Below are 23,857 nucleotides of genomic sequence, written 5' to 3'. Positions count from 1 at the left end.
GTAACAGCGCTCTCCCAAGTAAAAAAAGGGTGAAAGACACACACTCACTCCTTTAAAACAGGCAGTTGACTCATAGACGACAGACAGTAAAGACAAGACAGCCTGCAACACAACTGAGTAGGTGCTGAAGGCAATATTAGAAAGATAAAAAAGGGCCACGATTTAGGAGCTATTGATTCAGTGAAAGCAGCAAGCCAGCTTTCAGCACAAAGTGCAAGGGAGCTAGCAGCAAGTCAGCGCGTGTTTTTTAAGTAATAAAAAGAGCTCAATGCAACACAGATGGTCTTACTTTACCAACTTGAGAAGCAAAAAGAGGTCGATCCTTCCCTGCGTGATAGGTTTATTCCCTCGGTAGGCGGGACAAAGGAGGTCATCGAGGGAAGGGGGGCCTATCAGCAGCTTTGATAGTAACAGCTCAGTGACACCCATCCCATGTTTGGTGGCCATTTTCTCTTTCAGGAAACCAGGTTTAATCTGATTTTACAGTACTTGTGGCAAAATATTTTCATAGCATACTGTCTGTTTTAAAGCACCATCGTTTGTGAGAATTTGTAACTGCATGTGACACAACAATCAGAACGTACTTCTTTCGACTGAACAAATGCCTTCTTTCAGAACACTGTTTGTGGTGCCAGATTATGAATGTTTCTTTAGTTTTTTCTTTAGATTTTTCTGGTCATTCACTCCATTTTCAGAAACTGGGGTCTTTTGAACCTCTGAAAAAGTGTCTGCAAGGAAGGCAGAAAACTGCATCTGCCTGCTTACTGTACTCTAAATATGAACATGTATTTTAATATTCTGATGAAAATGAATGGTTTTGCTTACCAGAGACAGTTTTCAGATACGCAGGTAAACAAGGCTATGATGGTCCTGTTGCAGTATCACCAGGGTCCAAAATACAGGATTTAGTTGCATTTCAATGTCATTCAAGGAGACATGCTTGGCTGGTTTAATGTCCATTCTTCCACCGATCTGAGCCCCCGGATAGATATTCAAAAGTTTACGATAAGAGTGCAGTTATTTATTTATTTATTTATTTATTTATTTTTTTTAAATACACTATATGAAAAGAAGACTACACGGAGACCTAATTCAAGCATTCAAAATTATAAAAGGTATTGACAATGTCACCCTAAGAGACTGTTTCGACCTGCAAAAAGAAACAAGGACCAGGGGTCACAAATGGAGATCAGACAAAGCGGCATTCAGAACAGAAAATAGGAGGCACTTTTTTACACAGAAAATCGTGAGGGTTTGGAACCAACTCCCCAGTAATGTTGTTGAAGCTGACACCCTGGAATCCTTCAAGAAGCTGCTTGATGAGATTCTAGGATCCATAAGCTTCTAACAACCAAATGAGCAAGATGGGCCGAATGGCCTCCTCTCGTTTGTAAACTTTCTTAGGTTCTTATGTTCTGATGTTCTAAATACGTTGAATGCCCTTGATTATATACAATAGTAAGTGCGTGTTTAGAAGCTTAATAGTCAGTCACTTAAGTTGCTGTGAAGTGATAGAAATGGTGTTCGAAACTGATGTAGTTACTGTAGGACTGCAGAACAGGTTAAGGGATTCAAAGGTTTAAAAAAAAAAAAAAAACAGAGCAGCTTGTTATCCTTACTGTTGTTCTAATTTGCTTAAATGGGCATAACACGGTTTAGTACAAGCTAGTGCTATATTAAACTTCATTTATTTGGCCACCTTTATGTTGGGGGGGGGGGGGGGGGGGGGGGGGGGGGGGGGGGGGGGGGGGGGGGGGGGGGGGGGGGGGGGGACAATGTCAATATATATGTAGCATCCCTGAGTGGTTTCGAGGTCTGTTTTGTGCTATACATTGTACAAGTTCTCAAAAAGATGCAGGAGAATGAGTCCGGTTTACAGCTTTTATTTGTGTTCATCAGTCCGACTATTTTTCAAAATCAACACAATGAATGAAACTTAGTATTCAGACTCGCTAGTAACAGAGTAATTAAAAAAAAAAAAAAAAAAACCTCTAAAAATTAAAGTCTTAATTTTATATGTGCTTTAGTGCGACAGGTCCCGGCTTCGCGCCCGCCCTCCGCCTGTGTGGACTGCCTCGACCAGTATGAAGAGGAGCCTACCCTCGGGAACCGAGATCGCTACAATATATAGTATAATGTGTGTGTATCTTACTGTACAATAAATGCAAGGGGAAAAGTGTGGAATACTAGCCTCCCTAAATGAAAGACTCACGCGCCGCCTATGGCTACCATACGATTGTAAAATATAGTACAATTTAAATGTTGTCTAAATCTTTATTAAAAGCTACATTTTACTGGATTTATTTTTCACTAATATACTACATACTAACACTTTTTAATATGACATACTGTTAAATTAATTAATATAATAGATTATTTTTCGTTATTATCTATTATTATTGTTTAATCGTAGTGGTTACTTTTACCTTACTACCCTGTTTACAAAGAGTGGTAAGGTAAAGCTACATTTCTAAACATGGGGAACTGTAGAGTATTATTTTTCATGGTACAGATAGTAAAATAAAATTAATAAATGCATTATTTGTGACTAATCATGCATTTAACGTGTGATTTATTTTGATATGCAATTATATTTATGTTAACATGTGTATTCATTTTATAAAAATTGAACACAAATTTGTATGACCCCTTCTCAATACAGTTGAGTGGTATTTTTTTTAAGTTGTAATATATAACAATATTGAAACTATATTACTTATTTTCATTAATATACTTATTAGCGTATTGTTATTCTGGATTTAAAACAAACATGCATGCAAAATAAATAAAATCATGTTTAATATACAGTGCTACTCAACTTCGCTGAATTACTATTTATTGAAACCTAATCACAATAACAGTTAGTACAGTTCTTATAAACGTTTACCATAGAACAATGCATTGCAAACATAATACTGCATATTGAAGCAGTGAGGTATGGTACATTAAAACATGGTAGATGCACAGGATTACTGGGAAAACTGCAAAAAATCACTTTGCAAATTTACTATGGTAACTTTGAGTTAAGGGAGCTACATAAATGTTTTACTTGCTTACAGAATTGTAACGTGTCGGCAAAGGAAAAATGCATTTTACTAACAGCAGGTCCAGAGTCCACAGCTCTGACAGGAACAATGCCTCCAGGAACAAAAGACCAAGACGCAGGCATAGCCCATTTTTATTCCCTCAGCCCCGCCCCATTATATACAAATAAGGGTGCAGAAACCCGAACTTGACCCAATAAGAACAGACATTTTAACAGCCACTCACATCACAGCATATCCAGAGTGACAGTAATAACACAATGCAGATGGAACACAACAAAAGAAAACACAGATTAACACAAAGAATGTCACGCTGTCCCCACCTTAACTATTTTTGTTCCCAAAAAGCAACTCTGCGTCCCATCAGTCGGCCAGGTTGCAACCGCACTTGGCATTGGCAGTCCCAGTGTGCGATATAGAAGAAATTCAGTTCCAAAATTGGAGCACCGCCACTCCCGTCGTCGATCCAGTCCTGGATTCCGAGGCAGCTGCTGCCAGAGTGCTGAAACAGGAACAGCAGCACAGAGAAAAGCACCAAAAAAAAAGGTTGCAAGATTCCTCGCTGGCATGAAACAAATCCCCCCCACCCCACCGTGGTACCAGCGGAGACGGTTGTGCTGTGTGCGGTGACTAGCATGTCCAGAAGTAGCACTGGCCCCGCTCTGAACTTCATCATTCCTCTCAGGTCCACCTGTTCTCTCACCTGCTACAGGAAATCGAGCTCGATGATGCACTGGTCTAGAATGTCTGCAATCCAGACCTCATCATCAAAGGCAGTCTCACCCAGGTGCAGCTGCAGTAGCCCACTCCCTCGCATCAGTGACAGTTGCCCAGTCACCGTCCACAGTTGCACCGCGGTGGGTTACATCTTGGCTGGGCTGGTCCTGCTGGCCCGCCGGACAAGGATGACGATGGACCAGGTGTCTATCAACGCGGTGCAGGGCATGCTCTCCATTTGGCAGTTTAACACTAGAACCACCATGCGAGTCATTGTGACCCCTTCCGTTGGAAATTGTATATGTATGTCCCTTTTTGACTTTTCCTAAATATATGAATTAAATATCCTAACGGTGTTTGATAGCCAGAATCGCAAAAATGATAACGTTATAAACAATTCTACCTAGAACCGCCACGTGGGTCAATGTGACCCATGCAGTACAATACATGTCTTTTTTTAATATAATGTAAGATATTCTATTATTTTTGTAAATGCAGCAAACAAGCAAAAAATCAAACGCATTTCATTAAATAGCCAAACACGTTTATAGCCATTTGAACATATTTCAATATATATGAATTTACTTTACACCTACATGGATGAGATGATAATTGTCACATTAAAAAAAAAAAAATTCTGAAAAATAACTAATGGTGTTTTGGTCCTTTAATCTTCATTGATTTTTCAACAAATGCTCCCTTTAAACTCAGAAATGTGCAGATGTGCAGTGTAGGTGATATCTATCTGCTTTTTTCAAAGTTTACCAATTTCCTGTGACACCTCTATTTTTATGGATAAAATATCTTTGTTATCCAGTTTTCAATTTTCTCCAGATCATTGTCCAATCCTAAGCGTTTTTAAACATTATACCAGACATTTAGTGTATGTAAACTGTTTTTTGTTTAAACAATTTTTGGCAACAGTTAGAAGATATATGAATATTCCAAACAGTTTCATGCAGGTACATCCGGTATTACCATCCAGTATTGCAATTTGCACCAAATATAGCCTTGTAGCCAAATAATATTTCTTGTGAACAGGCAAGGATAGCCCTCCTAGTTTAGAGTCTCCTTTATTTGTTCTGGGCTGGGTACCTTCCTGTGGCAAAGTGCCCCACCCCTGTGTGTATTTTGTGTTGTATGTTGTGTGTTAATGTTGGTGTATAGTCACTGGTACACGGGATATAAAAGGGTCTGTGTAACACAAGTGTTTAAAATGTATATTTGTGTTAAGGTGCGAGGATTGCACAGCACTTCACGTGCAAGTAAAATGTAATAATATGTGAGCACGGGGAATTGCACTTTATTAATTCACATGCAGTTGTTGTGTTGGGGGGTTGTATGTTTGGTGAGTAGAGAATGGGTGTGGAGAGGAGAGAATTAAAAAATGAGAAAACAAAGTAAAATATATAACCGTTGTTTTGACTCATGTGTTTGTCTGTTAGTCCACTGTTTGTTTAAGTGTTAGTCCGTTTTGTTTGTCTGTTTATTTTGGCCTCACGTGCCGTGTGCTGTTTTTGTTACAACCTTTTTATTTGTAATGCTGAGTGCAAGGAAGTACTCAGCTTCCCCAAAACTCTACCTCTTGCTTATTTCCTGGTTCCTGTTTATGGTCTGACGTCACCCACTACAGCCGTCTTCGTGACACGTGGTGTCATCATGGGATTACCAGCACCTCCTAGACACAGACCAGAGCAGGAACCGTAGTTTCTTGTTTAAAAATAAATAAATAAATAAATGGTCAGAAGACGGCATCAGGCTGAGGGACTGGATCCAGGAAAATGCTAGACTGGAGGCCAAGTCCATACCCATAGCCATCCGGGTCCAGTGGCTGATGGACAGGGAGCGATAGGAGGCGTATGAGAGGGAACACACTCCAAACTCCCTGGAGGAAGATGTGGAGTTGATCGTCTGCTACCTGGAGGCAGCTATAAACAGAACAGCAGCCCAGGTAGCAGGGTCTCCAGCGCCCAGACGGGGGGACCGTGAGAGTCCAGACGCCCAGACCACTCCCACCTCCACCGCCAGGACACTACACGCTTCTCCCACATCCGTCGCCAGGAGACTACATGTCTCTGCCACCTCCATCGGCAGGAGCAGAGCAGCAGAAGCTGCCTCTGCCTCGGCCACCTCCACTGCCAGGAGCAGAGCAACAGGAGCTGCCTCTGCAACCTCCACCGCCACGAGCAGAGCAGCAGGAGCTGCCTCTGCCTCCTCTACCGCCAGGAGCAGAGCAGCAGGAGGGGGTAAATGCCTGCTGGGTCCTCGTCCATCAGCAGAGGGTGAATGTCTGCTGGGTCCCCATCCACCAGCAGAGGGTGAATGCCTGCTGGGTCTCTTTCCACCAGCAGAGAATGAATTCCAGCTGTTATCACTTCCACCACCAGCAGAGGATGAATGCATGCTGTTATCACTTCCCCCACCATAACGAGGAGAGGAGCTGGAGCTACCTCTGCCTCCATCACCATCAAGGGGAGAGGAGCAAGAGCTCCAGAAGGACCAGGAATAGATGCTGGTGGTCCTCAGCAGCCCTTCCATAGGCTGCTGAGGGAAGCACGGGGAAGAACTGCCCAGCCCCAGTGGCAAAGAAGAGGGCCAACACCCGCACCCCAGCTTGTCCTGACTCCCTGCATCGCTTCGACCAAGGATGCCTGTCTCGCTTCGCCCAAGAATGCCTGCCTCACTTTGCCCAAGGATGCCTGCCTGGTATCGCCTGGGTTGCCTGCCTCTCTGTATCGCCTGGGGTTGCCTGCTGCTCCGTATCGCCTGGGGTTGCCTGTTGCTCCACATCTCCTGGGGTTTCCAGCAGCTCAGCATCACCTGGGGTCAGTCAGCTCTGCTTGGCCGCAGGGGTCAGTGTGGCTGGAGCACCACCAGAGGGAGCTGCCGGCTATGAAGGCGGGAGAGGTCAGGAGATCACCTTCCCCCACAGCAGTTTCACTGCCGTAGATCTTGAGGGAGCTCTGGAGACCACCAACCCCAGCAGCTTTTCCACTGCTGGACTTGCCCCGGCTGAAGGAGTCAGTCTGGGAGCTGTCAGCCAGTGGTACAGTGGGGGAATAGATTCGCCCCACTGTCAGCCGCTTAAAGTCCCTGTTCTTGGCCCAGGACTTTGAGCGAGACTTTTAGGATTTTAAGGGGGGAGGTAGCCATTGAGGCCATGTGTGCTTTGCACAAGGGGGGGTATATGTGACAAAGTTCCCCACCCCTGTGTGTATTTTGTGTTAGGTGATCATTATTTGCAAATGTTCTATATGGGTATAATAGTTAATAGAGAAAAGCTGCACAATAAACCCAGCTACAAATATAGTTTACAATTATGAAATATAAACTATTTTTTTCTTTATCAGAAGGCAACATTCAATTTTTGATAATGTGTAAAGGTTTATTATTTATAGTTTACAGTTATGAGTGAAGTGTAGGACTCAGCCGAAGGAAACAGCATTCAAGTGGACTTGTTGTAAAATGTAGGGTTTTGTAGCCATCCCTCTCTCAGTACTGGCCCTGTATGTCTTCAACCACACAGTAAAAGTTTCCACATTTAATATACAGAGACAGTGCACTGAATAATATTACTGAAAGGGCTGTCAGTACCTTTACATCCATTGCTCCAACAGGAAGTGCTAATATAAGAGCTTTCTTGTCTCAAATTGCCCTGACATTTCAGGCTCAATTGCATTTTATTGAAGATAAACCTATACTTGCTTCTCTTGTCTTGTTCTTTAATGTGTTGCTCTGCCTGTAGGCCTAAAGTTTCAGACACATTCATAAAATAATCTTATTGTTCTACAACATACTGTATAAACCTTTAATGCAGAGATAACATGGCTATTATACAGATGTGTTATGATGTCTGATCTGGGTAATGGGTTGTCCTGTAATAAGAATCCTTCATCAACCGTTCTTGCTGATACCAAAAAAGTGAAGGAAGCGATGGGGCAAACTAGCACTCCGACATGGAACAGTATTTTATACAAATAAAACATGATAAAGAAGCCTCTTCATGTGAATTGTGGTTGATTAGAAGAGGCACTCAAACCTGAAGGGTTGAAAACCTTCTAAGCTTCTTTGTAAACCCCCAACAAAAGCATCCAACACCCACTGGAACCCAAAGGAAAAGTGTTCTCAAAACAACTTGCCAAGGAGGACAGTGCATCAGATTTAATAGATAGACCCATTTAATCTCATTTCATTAACATTTGTTTAAAACAAATACTTCATTAACCATTATTTTCTTTAGTTAATTAATCAGTGTTACAGAAACACTAGGCTACTAAAATGACAGGCCTACACTGGTTTCTATAGCAATACCGTTTCACTTTAGCTTTAGCTTTTATGGCTGGTGCTACAATGTCAACGCATGTGTCTTGTACACATTGAGTCAGTAAAAGGAAGGGAACTGTTTCTTTCATTCCCTTGTCATATGCTATACATTTCTTGGTAACACCACCAGGGCTATTGAGGCTAACAGTATGGCATGTACAGCAGATATTGGAGGACTTCTTGCCTTCCAAATGCAAACCCTTCAAGCAGAGATTAAACTGTGTTGAGAATGAACTTCGTGTCGATCTGTCAACAACATAATACAATTGCCTCCCTTTAACCTATAGCATAATGACTCCTAAGATGTGTGCATTGACTGGAGGCTTAACGACATAATACTTCAGATTAGAAACTAGACTTCAGTGACTACGTAAACCACAAACTAAGCTATACAGTCTCTAGACTTTGTGAAGACACTTCTAAACATAATTCAGTTTAAAAAATAAGATGTGTGTTATGTCGATCATTTTTTGCTTTTCCTTGCAATGTTTTCAAATATTACCATTTCTATTTAAAACATTCTAATGTTATTCTTGTTAGTGGTAATTCTTAACATAAAATATATTTGCAAGCAGCAGGGCTCTTAGGAAACACCAGCAGTCAATTAATACAATATCAAACATTTATACTTGTTGTCTCCACTCGGCAGGAAATTTATTTTCATCTTTTTTTTAATGGCATTGTTGTATTTATTTATTTATTTATTTATTTTACATATAACTAGTGCATCTGCAAGTTATCTTTGCTATTTCAACTGCAACATTCCTTTGCAGCAATGAAGTGGGCAAGCTCAGAATAATAGGTCAAATGAAATACTTTAGGACATGGTTACAGGTTTAATTGGCACTTTGGAACAGCAGTGGAACAAAGAACTGGACAAAAAGGTCAATGTGGACCACTTCTGCTTCAGAAAACTTGAACATGTCTGTCCCAAACTAAGCATTTCTTGTCACTCATGTTACCCAGCTAAACAAAATGTAGCAATTACTGTCAATCATCTGGGGTAGTTGGTAACTGGATACTTGTGATGTATACAATACATTTCTTATTGTCTCTTTTAATGCTGAATTTCTCTTTGATTCTAATGGGGTTTTTACTCCATCTTGTGCAAATTACATTTTTTCTCCTACACTATCCAAAACCAAGTACAGGACTACAGCTTTAATCAGTCCCAACCAGCATGGCCAGCTCTGGTCAGTGTAAAAGTGGTGCTGCTCATTGCTGGAACTTCTAACACCCTTTACTGCTGGAATGACATTGTGGGTGGACATATACACACACACACACTGCTGTGCAAAAGTCTTAGACATGTTGCATTTTTCTACTCTGATGCATTATGAGCATCAACAATTTACTCAAAGCCTCCACTAGTGTTCTCTACTATTATAACAACCTTGACTTGCATAAAGAAGGAAAAACATTGAGTCAAATAGATCACATTACACCAGTTTCAAGGTGTGGTATCAGAAGCATAATCAACAAGTACAGAGAAACATCATCTGTAATTGACAAACCCAACTGGAAGACCAAAAAAAGCTGTGTAACAAGATGAGCAATACTTGAAGATAATATCCTTAAGGAATAAAAAGAAGACAAGTGTTGAATTGACAACAGAACTGGAAGAAGGCACAGGTGTCATTCTCCATCAAACCAACAGTACGAAGGTCACTCTTGAAATTAGGACTTAAAGGATGTGTTGCAGTAAGAATGCTTCTGTTAAGAAAGGGGAACAAGACTAAAATTCTAAAATAAGCACAAAAACACAGAAATTGGACTATGCAACAATAGTCAAAGGTGGTCCTGCACACTGGTAAAAACTATGTTTTACACAGCCACATAATTTAATTTTTTAATTGATTAACTGTTTTACTGATTTAATAGAGCATTGTGGAATGAGGCAGGAAAATAATTAGTGATTGTGAATTACCCCTATCCACCCTATATAAACAGGTTTGAAATGTTTGGTTTGTTTGTATGAAGGCTAAGGCCAGTGGGGGACAGACCTGAAAGGTATTGTGATACTTTTATGTTAAACGGCTTAGCCATCAAGTTATTGCTAGGATTTGTAAAAGTTTTTCTATTTTTTTTTATTTTGTGTTTTGTATGAAAATAAATACAGGCACCGCCTTGCTGACTCCAGAATCGAGAAGAGAAGAGCCGCTGCCATCTTCAAAGCCAAAAAGGAGGAGCCGCTGCCATCTTCAGAGCTAAAGAGGAGGAGCCGCTGTGATCTTCAGAGCTAAAGAGGAGGAGCCGCTGCCATCTTCAGAGCTAAAGAGGAGGAGCCGCTGCCATCTTCAGAGCCAAAGAGGAGGAGCCGCTGTCATCTTCAGAGCCAAAGAGGAGGAGCCGCTGCCATCTTCAGAGCCAAAGAGGAGGAGCTGCTGCAATCTTCAGAGCCAAAGAGGAGGAGCCGCTGTCATCTTCAGAGCTAAAGAGGAGGAGCCGCTGTGATCTTCAGAGCCAAAGAGGAGGAGCCGCTGTCATCTTCAGAGCTAAAGAGGAGGAGCCGCTGTGATCTTCAGAGCTAAAGAGGAGGAGCCGCTGCCATCTTCAGAGCCAAAGAGGAGGAGCCGCTGTCATCTCCACAGCCAAAAGAGAGGAGCTACAGCCAAAAGAGAGGAACCACTGTCATCTTCAGAGCCAAAAGAGAGAAGCCACTGTCATCTTTAGAGCCAAAGGAGAGGAGCCGCTGTTGTCTCCAGAGCTAAAGGGCAGGAGCCGTTGTCATCTTCAGAGCCAAATGGGAGGAGCCGCTGTCATCTCCACAGCCAAAAGAGAGGAGCCACAGCCAAAAGAGAGGAACCACTGTCATCTCCAGAGCCAAAGGGGAGGAGCCACTGTCATCTCCAGAGCCAAAATAGAGGAGCCACTATCATCTCCAGAGCCAAAGGGGAGGAGCCATAACATAAAAGTAGCACAATACCCACAGGCTTCCTCCAAGCCTTAACCTTCATACAGATAAAAACCAAACATTTCAGATCTGTTTATACAGTGTGTGGCCAGGGCTAATTAATCAATTAAACAATGAAATTATGTGGCTGTTTTTACCAGCAATTTACCAGTGTGTGTGTGTGTGTGTGTGTGTGTATGTGTGTGTGTGTGTGTGTGTGTGTATTTATATATTTATTTTGATACAACCCGAATGAAAATCCAAAAACAAAAGTCTAATAAGAATAAGCCAATTTCGTATAAGCCACACAGTGCAATAAAGGGCTAAGGTGGCAAAGCTCTTATTTTCTACAAAGTCTTTCTGATGTACACAGGGCACACTATACAACGTATGAAATACATTCTGTAGCAAATCTTTGCAGTACATTTTGATACAGAGCATATTAATGTTAGCTCTTATGGGGCTTGTGATGTCACTGCAGTACAATTACTTAATTTTTTTGTTACATTCAACAACCCTGGCAAAACAAATACTTCAAATTAGAAAACATATTTTTAAAACATAAAATCATTTACAAAAGAAAATAAATAATGAAAAACTAAATTGATATAAAAAAAGGTTAAATACTGTGCTGTTAAAATGTATATAAATACTGCAGACAACTATTTCAAAGATCATACTAATGGTGGTTTTCTCTTATGACAAGTTTGAGGTCTATCTAGATTGTATTATTTATTAAGGGAGAAATAATCCTTATCTACCAAGGTCTTCATTATGAGGACAGGCTACTGTACTTGTTCATCAACACTATGCATTAGGGGAGACTGTAGCCATAGCAACCCTTTTCATATCGGACAGGTGGCACTGTAGCATGGTTCCAAAGGTGCACTTGGTGATATTGACCAACAGACAGCTGCAGTCCTAGAATCTCCCTCTCAGCGAGCAGGATGAACTAACAATGGAATAGGATTTATGGAACTCCCATTGTAGTTTATGGATGAAGCAAATTTGCAGTAGCACAGGCAGGGATTCAAAACGAGTCTCAATCCTAGCACCTCAGTAAGTAACTTGTTAGTTATTGGCTATCTTATTATCTGTCTTTGTGTCAACTGTAGGAGGCACCTCAGTTTGACTGCAGGACATATTTAAATTTTTTTTTTTTAATACATTACCCCTTCACAATTAATGATAGTCACTGACACTGAGTTGAACATATCAGGTAAAACGCATGATGAGTAAACCAATATAACCATGATGCTTATTGAGGCGTGTAACAGGGGAGGTATGTGCTGACTGATTGGCACATGCATGGTTCTGCAGAAAGAGGGCAGCAATCCGTAAGATCCACCTGTCAGTCATGGCTGTGACATGGAGAGGTGAGACGAGGGGGTGTGGTCTCTCCCTCTCTCTGAATGGTTGGGAGGCAGGCCTTGGGGGGTTGCTGGGCCTATAAAATAACGCTCTGTTGTTCCCTCAGCTCTGCCCCTATAGGACGACAAACGAGCGAGGAAGCTCTATTTCCGGACCGAGAAATGATGTAGTTTTGTTAATTGTGTTTTGTTTTCCCTTTTTCTTTGTGCCTTTTGTTTTTATTATTATTTTGAGCACCTGTATGTGCACTGGACTGTATATTGGCATTGGTAACTCTGTGGGCCTGTTTACTGTTGGCAGTATTCAGGCCACGGACAAAGGTGCCTTCTGCGGGTGAAAATAAATCAGTGCGCCTAATAAGTTTTGCCTCCTGTGTGTCAGTGAATTGCCCACCACCCTTCCACAAGGGGTGAACTTCGTTCTGATTCATACACTAGTACAGCAAAATAATCAATACTAGCTCAGTACTAATGCATTCTACTACAATTAAGAAAGTTTCTGTATCCAAAATAGCTGCTCTTCAGTATTGTATATATTTTAAAATATACAGTCAACAGTGGAATAATTAAACATATACAAGTGAATAAACACAATCAGTATAGCAGTGGCTGGCTTGTTGTCATTGTAAATTAACCTTTTTTTTTAATGAAATGAATGGAATTAAATAAATGGATGCTCCCTGTTTAGTTTTATTTTTGGTCATGTTCATGAGCAATTTGCCAGCTTCTCTTCCCTCTCTCACAATTAAACAGATCCTCTCTCTTGTCTAACCGATGATCTGATACACTAAGAGTTATCATCATGCAATTGGAAAAATTGTTGCTGGGCAACACTTCAGTTTGTTTTGCTAAATAAGTTTTTTGTTGTTTTTATGCACACACTAAAAGTAAAAACTTTGAATATACAACCAAACTTTACTTTATCTTCTAAGTCTCCTGATATAAGACATAACTGTCATCTTAGATGTTTGTGTTTTTTTAAAAACAAGAAAATTGTGAGTCCTTTGCCTTATTTTGTTAAACTTTACAGTGCTAGTAGAAAACCCATTAATAGTAGTCATTTATTGTCTTGTTTGATGTGAACTCAAGTTTTGCAAATCTTGATTGTAGATGAGAAAACAAATTGCACCCTGTCCATTTCTTCCGTCTTCAGTAAATATTTGTTTGTTGGTTTTGTTTCTAAACATACCAACTGGTCTCCTGTGCTACTGCAGGTATCGATAGACTTTGAAGCAGTGATTCCCGGAGTCTGCCACCACCACATGTCCATCAGCGGTGAGGGCCAGGCCCTGAGGTCCATACAGGGGGTCTGCTGTGGTGTTAATGTAGGACAAGAATGAGCCAGCGCTGTCGAACACCTGAAAAACAGGGAGTGGCACTGAGAATGAAAGGAACCCCTGTGCCGACCGGTTAATGAAGCACCTTCTTGACTCTGCAATACTGTAGACAGAGCTGTTGGGTTTTTTTTTTAATGAAGACCTACGAAATACAAGGCTTCTTTTTCTGGAAATGTTCAAGCAACTTCTTTTAGGTGAAATTCTCAATCAAAAGTCTTCAATTGATCAACTTGGTGAAAACTGATCAACTGTTTTAAAAAAATGTCCAAATCAACTTGTTACTTTAGCTGCTTCCAGAAAGTTTGCTTCCACTTTGGGCTTTTCCCCCTTTTTCATGTCCAGTCCAATATATATAGTCTTGACCAACTAAAGATACTTTTACAAAAATAACTAATATACATTTGTTAAAACTCCCAGCTAAATAACATTTTTGATATGACAGGCCAGCTGTATGTGTGAGTAAAAAGCTATTTCAATAACATAAGTAATAAGTAATACTGAATTAATCATTTTAATGTATAGAAATGACACAGTTTCAAGATCCACAGTGTTGTCAGTCACTACAGTTGCTAAAATGATGGCTGATTTCAGAATATGACTGACTGAGAAAATAAGCATACCCGACATGCTACTGTGTTAACTAGACATCTGAGTAGATCTCACCTGTATTCGGCTGTTGCCCCAGTCTGCTACAATGATGTTCCCATTTGCGTCAACTGCCACTCCAGTCGGAGCATTAAATTGCCCATTTCCCTCTCCATGAGAACCAAATTTAAACAGGAACTCTCCATCTGCACCATACACCTAAGAGAAAAAGGACAAGACAGAGCTATAGTACACTACAGTTGAAAAATGGAAACGCTGGGTTAAAGATGAAAAGGAGGTGATGACAAAGGTAAAGATGAGAAAGAAACATATAGAAATATTCCCTTTAGTAAACAAAACAACAAGAGGGTTTCTGCTTACCTTGACAGAGTGATTGTGGAAGTCTGTCACAACAATTTCATTTTTGTTATTTACAGCAACAAAGTGAGGGCCTTGAGAGAGACATAAGAAAGAGAGGGGCTAAGAGTTCATTGAAAAACATTCAACTGTTAGGGTAAACCATTACATGTGTACTCACTCCTTTAGTGAAGATTATTAGGTAAAAACAGGGCTGACCACAACCAGAAACTACAGTCAGTTGAAAAATGTAATAAATAAAAAAAAAACTTTCATAACTAGTACAGCGCTAATATTGAGCCAGTTATTTTATTATTGCGTTTAAAAAGTACATTGTAATATGGTATTTTCCCCTAAGTGCAGAAAGAGTGGTAGTGAGTTCACACTTCAGAATGCAAGGACACAATACTTACTGAACATTGGGCCAGATTTACTAAGCTTTTGCTCCAGTGCAACATTTGCACCACATTTTTCTAAAAGGAAAAAAAAAAGTTAATAAAGTAGAAAACAACAACTGTTTATATTAACAATATAAACAATATTTATTTTAAAAGACCACATCTGCACCAAAGTTATTTCCTAATTAGGGTTGCTTCTAGTTTCTCTTACATCCCTACAGTACCTTGCTCTACCATGAATTTGACTGTGCTCTGTGGATAAATCTTGCTTGAATGTCCTCTACCATGCACTTACTTTTTGTATGCTTTAACACTGTTATACCATAGCACATTTCAATTAAAATATTTATAAGGTGCATATAATATCAGTTTAATTAAAGTGTTGAACAACTAACTTAATCAGTACTCCAGATAATCTGCATCAAGGTTGTTTCACGCATTGAAAATGTAGGAATGACATTTAAGTTTGATGTTTTATGAATATGCATAGCAATGTTATCAAGCCTCTGTTGAAGAAGTGTTGGCAATTTTAAAAACACTCGAATAAATAAACAAAAAAAATGTGAAAATAACAATAAAATAAGTAACAGTCTATATAATACAGCTTTTACAAGAAGCAACACTATGAACTTCTAGATCTTCTGGACAGCAAACTGGCTTGGCGGTTTGACCAACAGGACTGTAGTGGCAAGCGATATTGAACACCTGTTGCTTATTACTGCTAATGGAGAAACCGTAACGTTATTGCTGCCCTCACATAATCTGTCTTTAGTTTAGGCAATGCAATTTAAGGTAGCCAGGCTTCAAAACAGTAAAATTAAACATAAGTATTTTTTTTTTTTTAATTTATCATATTTTTGGTTACAAATGTAACATAAAGCCACACAACATATTATTTCAAAGCAGGAACTTCAAGTGGTGCTCCAATTAATCAACTGAAGAGATTATTTCTTTTTAGCAATTTAATTGTGCATTAAAAGTGCATTCTGGGTAGAGAGAGAAATGCGTGCTGCTATTTAGGGTTGTGCTGATTTGAAGTGCGCTCTCTCCCCGGCAGTGGTTGGACATTGTGCTTTTAAACTTGTATAAAAAGGGGTTAAGTTTGTTAAAAATCATAATCATTGTCTTGTTTTGTACAAGGGTTGCTGATCGTGTGCTATGGATGTATATACAGATCTGTAATTGGAATGCTTATCTATGTTGATTCAAATGATTGCCAAACATATGTGTACAAGTTAGTTGTGTGCATGTAACCAGCTGTGGTAAAATCCAGCATGGCGCATTTATTTTGACCAACATAAAAAGTGTTCATTTTGTTAAACTTCAGAGTGTTTTTTGTTTCAGTGTTTGTGCATTGCTAAACATTTTGCTGGGGGGTTAAACAGTATGGGTTAATCAACTACCCTTGCCAAAATACAGACCTTCTGGCAAACTGTAGTGGCAAGTTTTTCACAAGTTTGCTGCAAATTTATGGTGAATATTTGCGGAAAACTTGCCAGAAGGTCACTTCTGACATGCAAATTAGATGTTCTGGCAAACAGTTGTGGTGTATTAATAGCAAACTTCTGGTGAACTATTGTGAATATTGTGAGAAGGACCATTGTGAATATTGTGATTTGCTTTTTTAGTAGAGATGCAGTGGAAATATATGAAGCATTAAGAAACCTAACATGGATTTCTAAACATCTGTTTTTTAAAAAATATATAAAAAAAAGAATGTACACACACCAGCTTGGGATTAAAGTTTTGATAATTCAGCTCACATACAATAACATGTTAACAAAATCTTCACTGCCTAATGTCTTTACTTAAATATTTTTATAATAATGTTAAACATTCTCATTACATATTTTAATCCTAGAGTCACAGCAAACATATGAACTATTTTGTTATACTCCAGGGTGTTATTTCAAGCTAGCTATTTCTTGATCCATATTTTCTTTATCAGCCTAAAAAGTAATTTGAATGTAAATATGTATCAAAGATTAAATAAGTGAGTCACATTTTACGCCAGTGGATTGATAAGAGTCCATTTTAATTGGCTCAATGGCAGATACTTTGATCCCACACCATCATTTGCCCCCTTTACTAACTTAAAAAAGCATTGAAAACTAGCTTTAAAACTTTATTCAATAGACAATCAAAATGCATAAAACACTGAATAGAATGCAATGTCAAGTATAACAGCTGTACCCCGGTTCCCATTCACTAAATATTACATTTTAAATGGGAAAAAAAAAAAATCTACATTGTAAACTAAGATAATAATTTGAAAATGATAAGGTATCACAACAATATAACATTCACATACTTGAAATAGCAGTAGAAAGATACAGGTGAAATGTCGTAATCAAATCCAACGCACTCTGTTTATAAGACTCACATCCGTCCCGGATGATATGATTCTGATAAGCGACTGATTATTAAAAGTGGACCGATATGATTACAATTAACAGGGCGCGAAATAACCGACGGCACTGGCAGCAATTGCTGAAGTGCCCAAGCACTTGACCCAATGCCTCCCAAATCTTTAAAAACTTACAGCAAGAGTTGCCTGTAAATCCGTCCGTCACTACCGCCAGTGTCCCTCAGCACCTACACATCCTGATCTACATCCTATTCACAAATGTGCTCTGCGTCAGCTGGCCGTTCTGTCCCAATTTAACTTAATTCTGTCTAATCTCATCCTGCAAGAAAATGAGTCATTATAATAATGTATTAATGTTGTCATTCTTTTTACTGTTCCCCTCCCGCCACTAAGCCATGAGTAAGATGTGTATCATTGGTTAATGACAGGTAAACAGAGGGAGGGACACTGTTATGTTATACTGAGCTCAATATGACCGTGCTCCCAGGATTTTTCAATCACACATATTTTTTTCCCCTGAATTGAGTGTCCAGCAATGCACCATAACAATACTGTAAATCCTTTGCAACTATAAATTTCAAGAACTGTGAAACTATATAAAGTCTCTCAAATGTAAACACCTAACATTATGTACATCCAGATGTTAATAAGAAATATCCAACAGCTCACAGGGAGCACAGTTCGGTTTAGGGCAGGCATGTGGTTTATGCAGTATGTGTCAGACTTTGACCAAACTATAAGTGCAGATTTTCATTTTGTAGACAATACACAATACCACTGTAGTGAATTAGCTACAGAATTCAGTGCAGCATCTACCATGACCAGTGTACTCTTCATAAATGAGATGTGCTCCAATGAGCACTTGGCCAGTCCTAAAAACCTGCCCCAGTTATATTGCAGGTGCTTCTCTTGTGCACTCTTATATGCATTGGAATACTCGCAGCAGTGTTTTACCTGACTGGAGTATCAACAGCAAAGGTAAAACATAGAATTGGAACAAATACTGCAGATTGAAATGATACCATTAAACCAGTGGCTGATCAAAATACTATACTGACACCACCACCTTTGTGCTACCATTACCTCTTATTAAAAAAACGATGGTATTTCCATTGTAATGCAGCTGCATCTTCAATGAAGATCATTTGTAAAGGTTTGATTTAAATCATAATTACATCTGGATAAATATACACGATGGACTAGATTCTCAAATTATTTGAATCCTGTTTTAGCCCTTATTTTCTGAAAGGAAAAAAAAACACCAAAGACAGGACAAATTTGCAAATCAAATCCAATAAGTATACTGTACATGTGTGCCTATAACCACATTACATTTTAACATTTGTGAACGTGCAATTCTCGTTGAAGCTTCCCAGGTAAAAATACACTGGCAAGCCTCCAAGTGACTGCTGAAAGGTGCGGTTTGTACATTTTTTAAAAAACATTTCAGAGTAAATTTGATGTGATGTAATTATATCTATCTTACTGAATAGAAAAGTATCTCAGAATTATGGAGACAAAGCATAAAAATGAAAATATTCTCAGGGAATGGACCAGCACTCTACCTCTGAAAGTTCGATTTGAACCATGACTGTGTTATCCAGGTTTACACTTTCAAAGTTTTATTTTCTTTTAGAAAAACATGTTGCATTTAGACCAAAATGATGTCAATCTGGCCCATTTTGTTTCAGTGGTTTATTAGATGTCATTAAATGAGCTTTGTAAAAATGTATGTCCCTATAAAGACAATTGCCATTGGTTAGATATCAGAAGGGTTTTCTTTTCTAAAGTTAGCATTGCATTTTCTTAAATATTAAGATATGATTCTAAAAGCTGTTTCTCCTGTTACAGGCTTCCAGGATTAGGCTGTGCACTTCAGTGTTTTATACCCCATAGAGGATCTAAACTAGGTAAACTTCCTAACCCTTTATTGTTGGCCGCTCTGTGGTAGTAAGGAAGTGGGTCTCACAAAACCTGTAGGATTGTATTACAGCCCTGTGTACGGTACCTGCAAACTGTCTATCCGATGTGCCCCGTGCCCCAAACTTGGTGACCAGCTTGCCGTTGGACTGGAAGATGAAGACACAGCAGGCCTTGTTGTCTACAGCGATGATGTGGCCATTCCTATCCACAGCCACACCCTTTGGCCCCATTAGTCGTCCAGCTCCAATTTTGTTCTGCATAAAAGAAAAAAACATAAAAGGTGATGATCAACAAGCAGTTTATTACAACATTGTATTATTATTATTATTATTATTATTATTATTATTATTATTATTATTATTATTATTATACACCATCCATAACTATTAAAGTAATTGTAGCTGACAAAATAGTTCAATAAAATGTGTCTGCAATGCACATCTATTCATTGTATAGGTCGCAAATGTGCAGTGTTGAACAAAACACATGTTACACAGCAAAATGTATTTTCATGTATTATACACCACTAGTGCATGTCATGTAAATAACCTGAACACCCACTAGCAAGTTAGGGCCTCTCTAAAGCAGTATTTCAATTGTGCAGTGGTGGTTTTGTGATATGGACAATCTACTGGGGCTAATATGAGAACAGCAAATTCAGACATTTCTGCAGTAGCTTTGTATCATTATTATGTGTATCTTTTTGCACTGGCAAAAAGCTTAAGGTATCTGGTCAATAAACAGAAACACACAGTGACACAGAACCAATCTTACCCACAACAGACAAATTCACACAGACAAACATACACTCCTCACCTTAAACTTGCCATCGGAAGAGAAGATGCTGACCCATCTGTTATCGTAGTCAGCCACAATGATGTCACCGTTCATATCAACAGTGACGCCAGTGGGGCGCTGGAGCTGGCCAGGAGAGCGCCCTCGAACCCCAAACCGAAGCTTGAACTGACCATCATTTGAGAACACCTGGGGTGGGGGACATACATATGGACGTTAACTGTCATTTGTTAGGGTTTTTCTGATGTGCTTTTCTTAACTATATTCTCTTAACTCTATTGATATAAATATTGAGATGTTTCAGCAAACTATGGGACTGATTCACAGGCTTTACTTCAAAAGTTTTAAAAATAAACAAAATAACTGATTTAAGCTTTGTGAATATGTCCTAATTGTTTTTGCACTTCAGTGTGTGGTAAAAAACCTAAAAGTAATATTATTTAATATTTTCAACAAACAATGCATAGTGCCACTTAAGTTGTTGCTGTTATGATTGAACAATGGCAGTTATTTTGGTAATGTGTTCGGTGTACATTAACTCAGCTGCCCAAGTAAAATTCAGTTACCTGGATACACTGGTTGTTGCTATCGGCAACCACAATCCTCCCGTTCCCTGAGGCAGAAATCCCCTGCAGGTTAGTGAACTCTCCCTTTTCCCTGCCTCGTGTGCCTGTGATATAAAGTATCACAAGTTCAGCAGCACATCATAACCAAATAGAACGACACATCATAACCAAATAGAATGACACATCATAGGTTTCACCTACATTTGGTACTTGTTTTCATTTGCAATAGCAGATAGTTGGAATGTTTTACAAAAGGATTTGAAATTAACCATTTTAGTTTCTTTATTTTTAGTCATAGATTTGAATTGACTGATACTTTAAATTGTTAACCCTATACTAAATTAGCTATAATTTATAATGTAATTGTTTTTACTTATTTTATGATGGATGCTAATTGTCACCATTGTAAATGAGAACTTATTCTGCACTGGTTGTTCATCTGATTAAATAAAGTGATTGATTGATTGATTGATTAGTGTGTTACTCCTGCCTTGGAGTTTGAGAAGTAATGAGTTCTTATAGAACAGGGGTTTCCAAACTTTCTTGATCAAGGCCCCCCATGACATTAGGCATTCTTACTGAGGACCCCCACGAAGAATTTGGATTTCGATGCCTTCCGTGAGAGAGGTTGTTTGGCTGTACCAGTAGATGTACTAGTGCTTTTGGTATGATCATTTCTCATTTGAGAAACCATTGCATAACACTATGTAACGCAATTTTTGTTCCTGGGTAGTAAGTGTTATTTCCTAATTGCTTATGCCTCAAAAGTATAGAAAATGGCTATTATTCCCCACAAACTTTGCTTTTGTGACCAGGACAGTGATATTTCAAAATCTCACTATTTCCAATGGGAAAACAGGCAAATGTGTGTCTTTTCGTTCACATAAAGTCAGAAAAAAACAACATATGAATCCAAATTAACATGTATTTATACTAAAGTAATACAAAAATGACTACAAAAGATTTAGAAGTGAGTAGTTTTTCGAGATTTACGATTATACTGTATTTACATATGAATCCAAATTAACATGTATTTATACTAAAGTAATACAAAAATGACTACAAAAGATTTAGAAGAGAGTAGTTTTTTTTTTCGAGATTTATGATTATACTGTATTTACATATGAATCCAAATTAACATGTATTTATACTAAAGTAATACAAAAATGACTACAAAAGATTTAGAAGTGAGTAGTTTTTTCGAGATTTATGATTATACTGTAAATGTAGTATAATCGTAAATCTCGAAAAACTACTCACTTCTAAATCTTTTGTAGTCATTTTTGTATTACTTTAGTATAAATACATGCTAATTTGGATTCGTATGTTGTTTTTTTCTGACTTTATGTGAACGAAAAGACACACATTTGCCCGTTTTCCCATTGGAAATAGTGATATTTTGAAATATCACTGTCCTGGTCACAAAAGCAAAGTTTGTGGGGAATAATAGCCATTTTCTATACTTTTGAGGCATAAGCAATTAGGAAATAACACTTACTACCCAGGAACAAAAAAAAAAAAATGTGTTACACGGTGTAATTATTGTACTCAGTTGCACACGGTCTGACTGCAAAAGCAACATAAACCTCTCTGTAAAGGAAAGCCGGAGGGGTATGGTTAATTTTAGTTAATAGGGAGAAGCAAATATACCAAAGAACTACAGGAAAAAAAAAAAAAAACATTACATGCAGGTGCTTCTCTTGTGCACTCTTATATGCATTGGAATACTCGCAGCAGTGTTTTACCTGACTGCAGTATCAACAGCAAAGGTAAAACATAGAATTGGAACAAATACTGCAGATTGAAATGATACCATTAAACCAGTGGCTGATCAAAATACTATACTGACACCACCACCTTTGTGCTACCATTACCTCTTATTAAAAAACTATGGCATTTCCATTGTAATGCAGCTGCATTTTCACTGAAGATCATTTGTAGAGGTTTGATTTAAAACATAATTACATCTGGATAAATATACACGATGGACTAGATTCTCTTTGACTCCTGTTTTAGCCCTTCCTTCTGAAAGGAAAAAAAAAACACCAAAGACAATTATAAACAAAATGGCCTAAGACTTTATTGATTGTGTTTTCAGAAATCCTGCATTTATTTCTTTATTTAGTTATCATTTAAAAAAAAGATTTTATAATTATAAAGAGCATTAATACAATTCATATTTTGTTTTCCTTACAATGACCCCCTTTTGTTGTATAATGGTATATACTGTTGCTAACACCAATCAGTATTTGTGTAAATTAGTTGATTCTCCAGTCTGGGGAACATTGCTTTGTCAGGATCATTTGAAAAAGACATTTTTGCATGTTCTATGGCCCCCCTGAGTCCCCAGCCGTCAGTTTGAGAGTCCCTGCTCTAGAGAATTCATGAGGGTTCAGAGTAGCTAGTAAAAAATAATAAATGAACAAGAGAAAGCACAACCATAGAGGGACAAAGAACCATACTGTTTTCTGCTTATCCTACTTGTAAAAACAAAGCCTTTATGCTTAAACTGCAGTGGTTACACTGACGACATTAGCCAATGTTTTAGTTCCATTTGCCCACTGAAACCATGGTTTTCAGCAGGCTAGATGTTTATGAAATCGTTTAATATTCAAGAGTAATGGCTGTCATGTATCTAAAATAAATTTCCTATCAAGTTGGATAAATCTTGTTACTTTATATATGTATTAAAAAAACAAAGTACCTACAATGTGTAGCACACACTTCTACATCCAAGACTGTATAAATTACTGATGTTTAAAAAGGTCTCAAAAGTGCTAACTCAGTGATCCATTCTGCAGAGCACATGCTGCATATTGCATACTGCATATTCTTGCAGTGGTAACTGAATTCAAAACCCTGGCGATTCTTCCAATTGAATCGCAGCTTTCTATGGCAAGCCAAATTATGATTTAGAGATATCTCAAATTGTATTTTAAGATATCTTGAAATATTTAGAGATATCTCTAAATCATTTGCACTTACCGAATATGAGATCTGTAAATAAACTCCTCTGAAGATATCTAAAAATGAAATAAAGATATCTCAAATTTATTTACAGATATCTTTAAATAATGTTTTTCTAGTATGGTACGTCACATTGTCATTTAGAGATATCTCAAAATAACTTCTTGCTAATTTAGAGAAATCTCTAAATCATTTTAAGATATCTTGAAATATC

The 23,857-nt window shown here is 38.4% G+C and overlaps 1 protein-coding gene across 6 annotated transcripts in view; it reads right to left on the bottom strand.

Annotated features, from left to right (window-relative positions):
* Positions 1-12,715: 12,715 nt before the first annotated feature.
* Positions 12,716-23,857, bottom strand: part of LOC121327863 (tripartite motif-containing protein 3-like) — a 91,353-nt gene continuing 80,211 nt past the window's right edge. For 5 of the 6 annotated variants that reach the window (XM_041272144.1, XM_041272143.1, XM_041272145.1 and 2 more), the window contains 7 exons: positions 20,677-20,780; positions 20,132-20,299; positions 19,401-19,569; positions 15,040-15,099; positions 14,651-14,721; positions 14,348-14,488; positions 12,716-13,705 (listed from right to left, as the gene is read on the bottom strand). In XM_041272144.1, the coding sequence (XP_041128078.1) occupies positions 13,553-13,705; positions 14,348-14,488; positions 14,651-14,721; positions 15,040-15,099; positions 19,401-19,569; positions 20,132-20,299; positions 20,677-20,780 (866 nt within the window). In that variant the 3' untranslated portion in view covers positions 12,716-13,552. The remainder of the gene's footprint in view (positions 13,706-14,347; positions 14,489-14,650; positions 14,722-15,039; positions 15,100-19,400; positions 19,570-20,131; positions 20,300-20,676; positions 20,781-23,857) is intronic. The other variant, XM_041272146.1, reaches the window with a different exon arrangement.

This window comes from Polyodon spathula, chromosome 15 (genome assembly GCF_017654505.1).
Source record: "Polyodon spathula isolate WHYD16114869_AA chromosome 15, ASM1765450v1, whole genome shotgun sequence".
Lineage (NCBI taxonomy): Eukaryota > Metazoa > Chordata > Actinopteri > Acipenseriformes > Polyodontidae > Polyodon > Polyodon spathula.
Note: the sequence above shows the minus strand (reverse complement) of the source record. Positions and strands in the feature narration are given on the sequence as shown.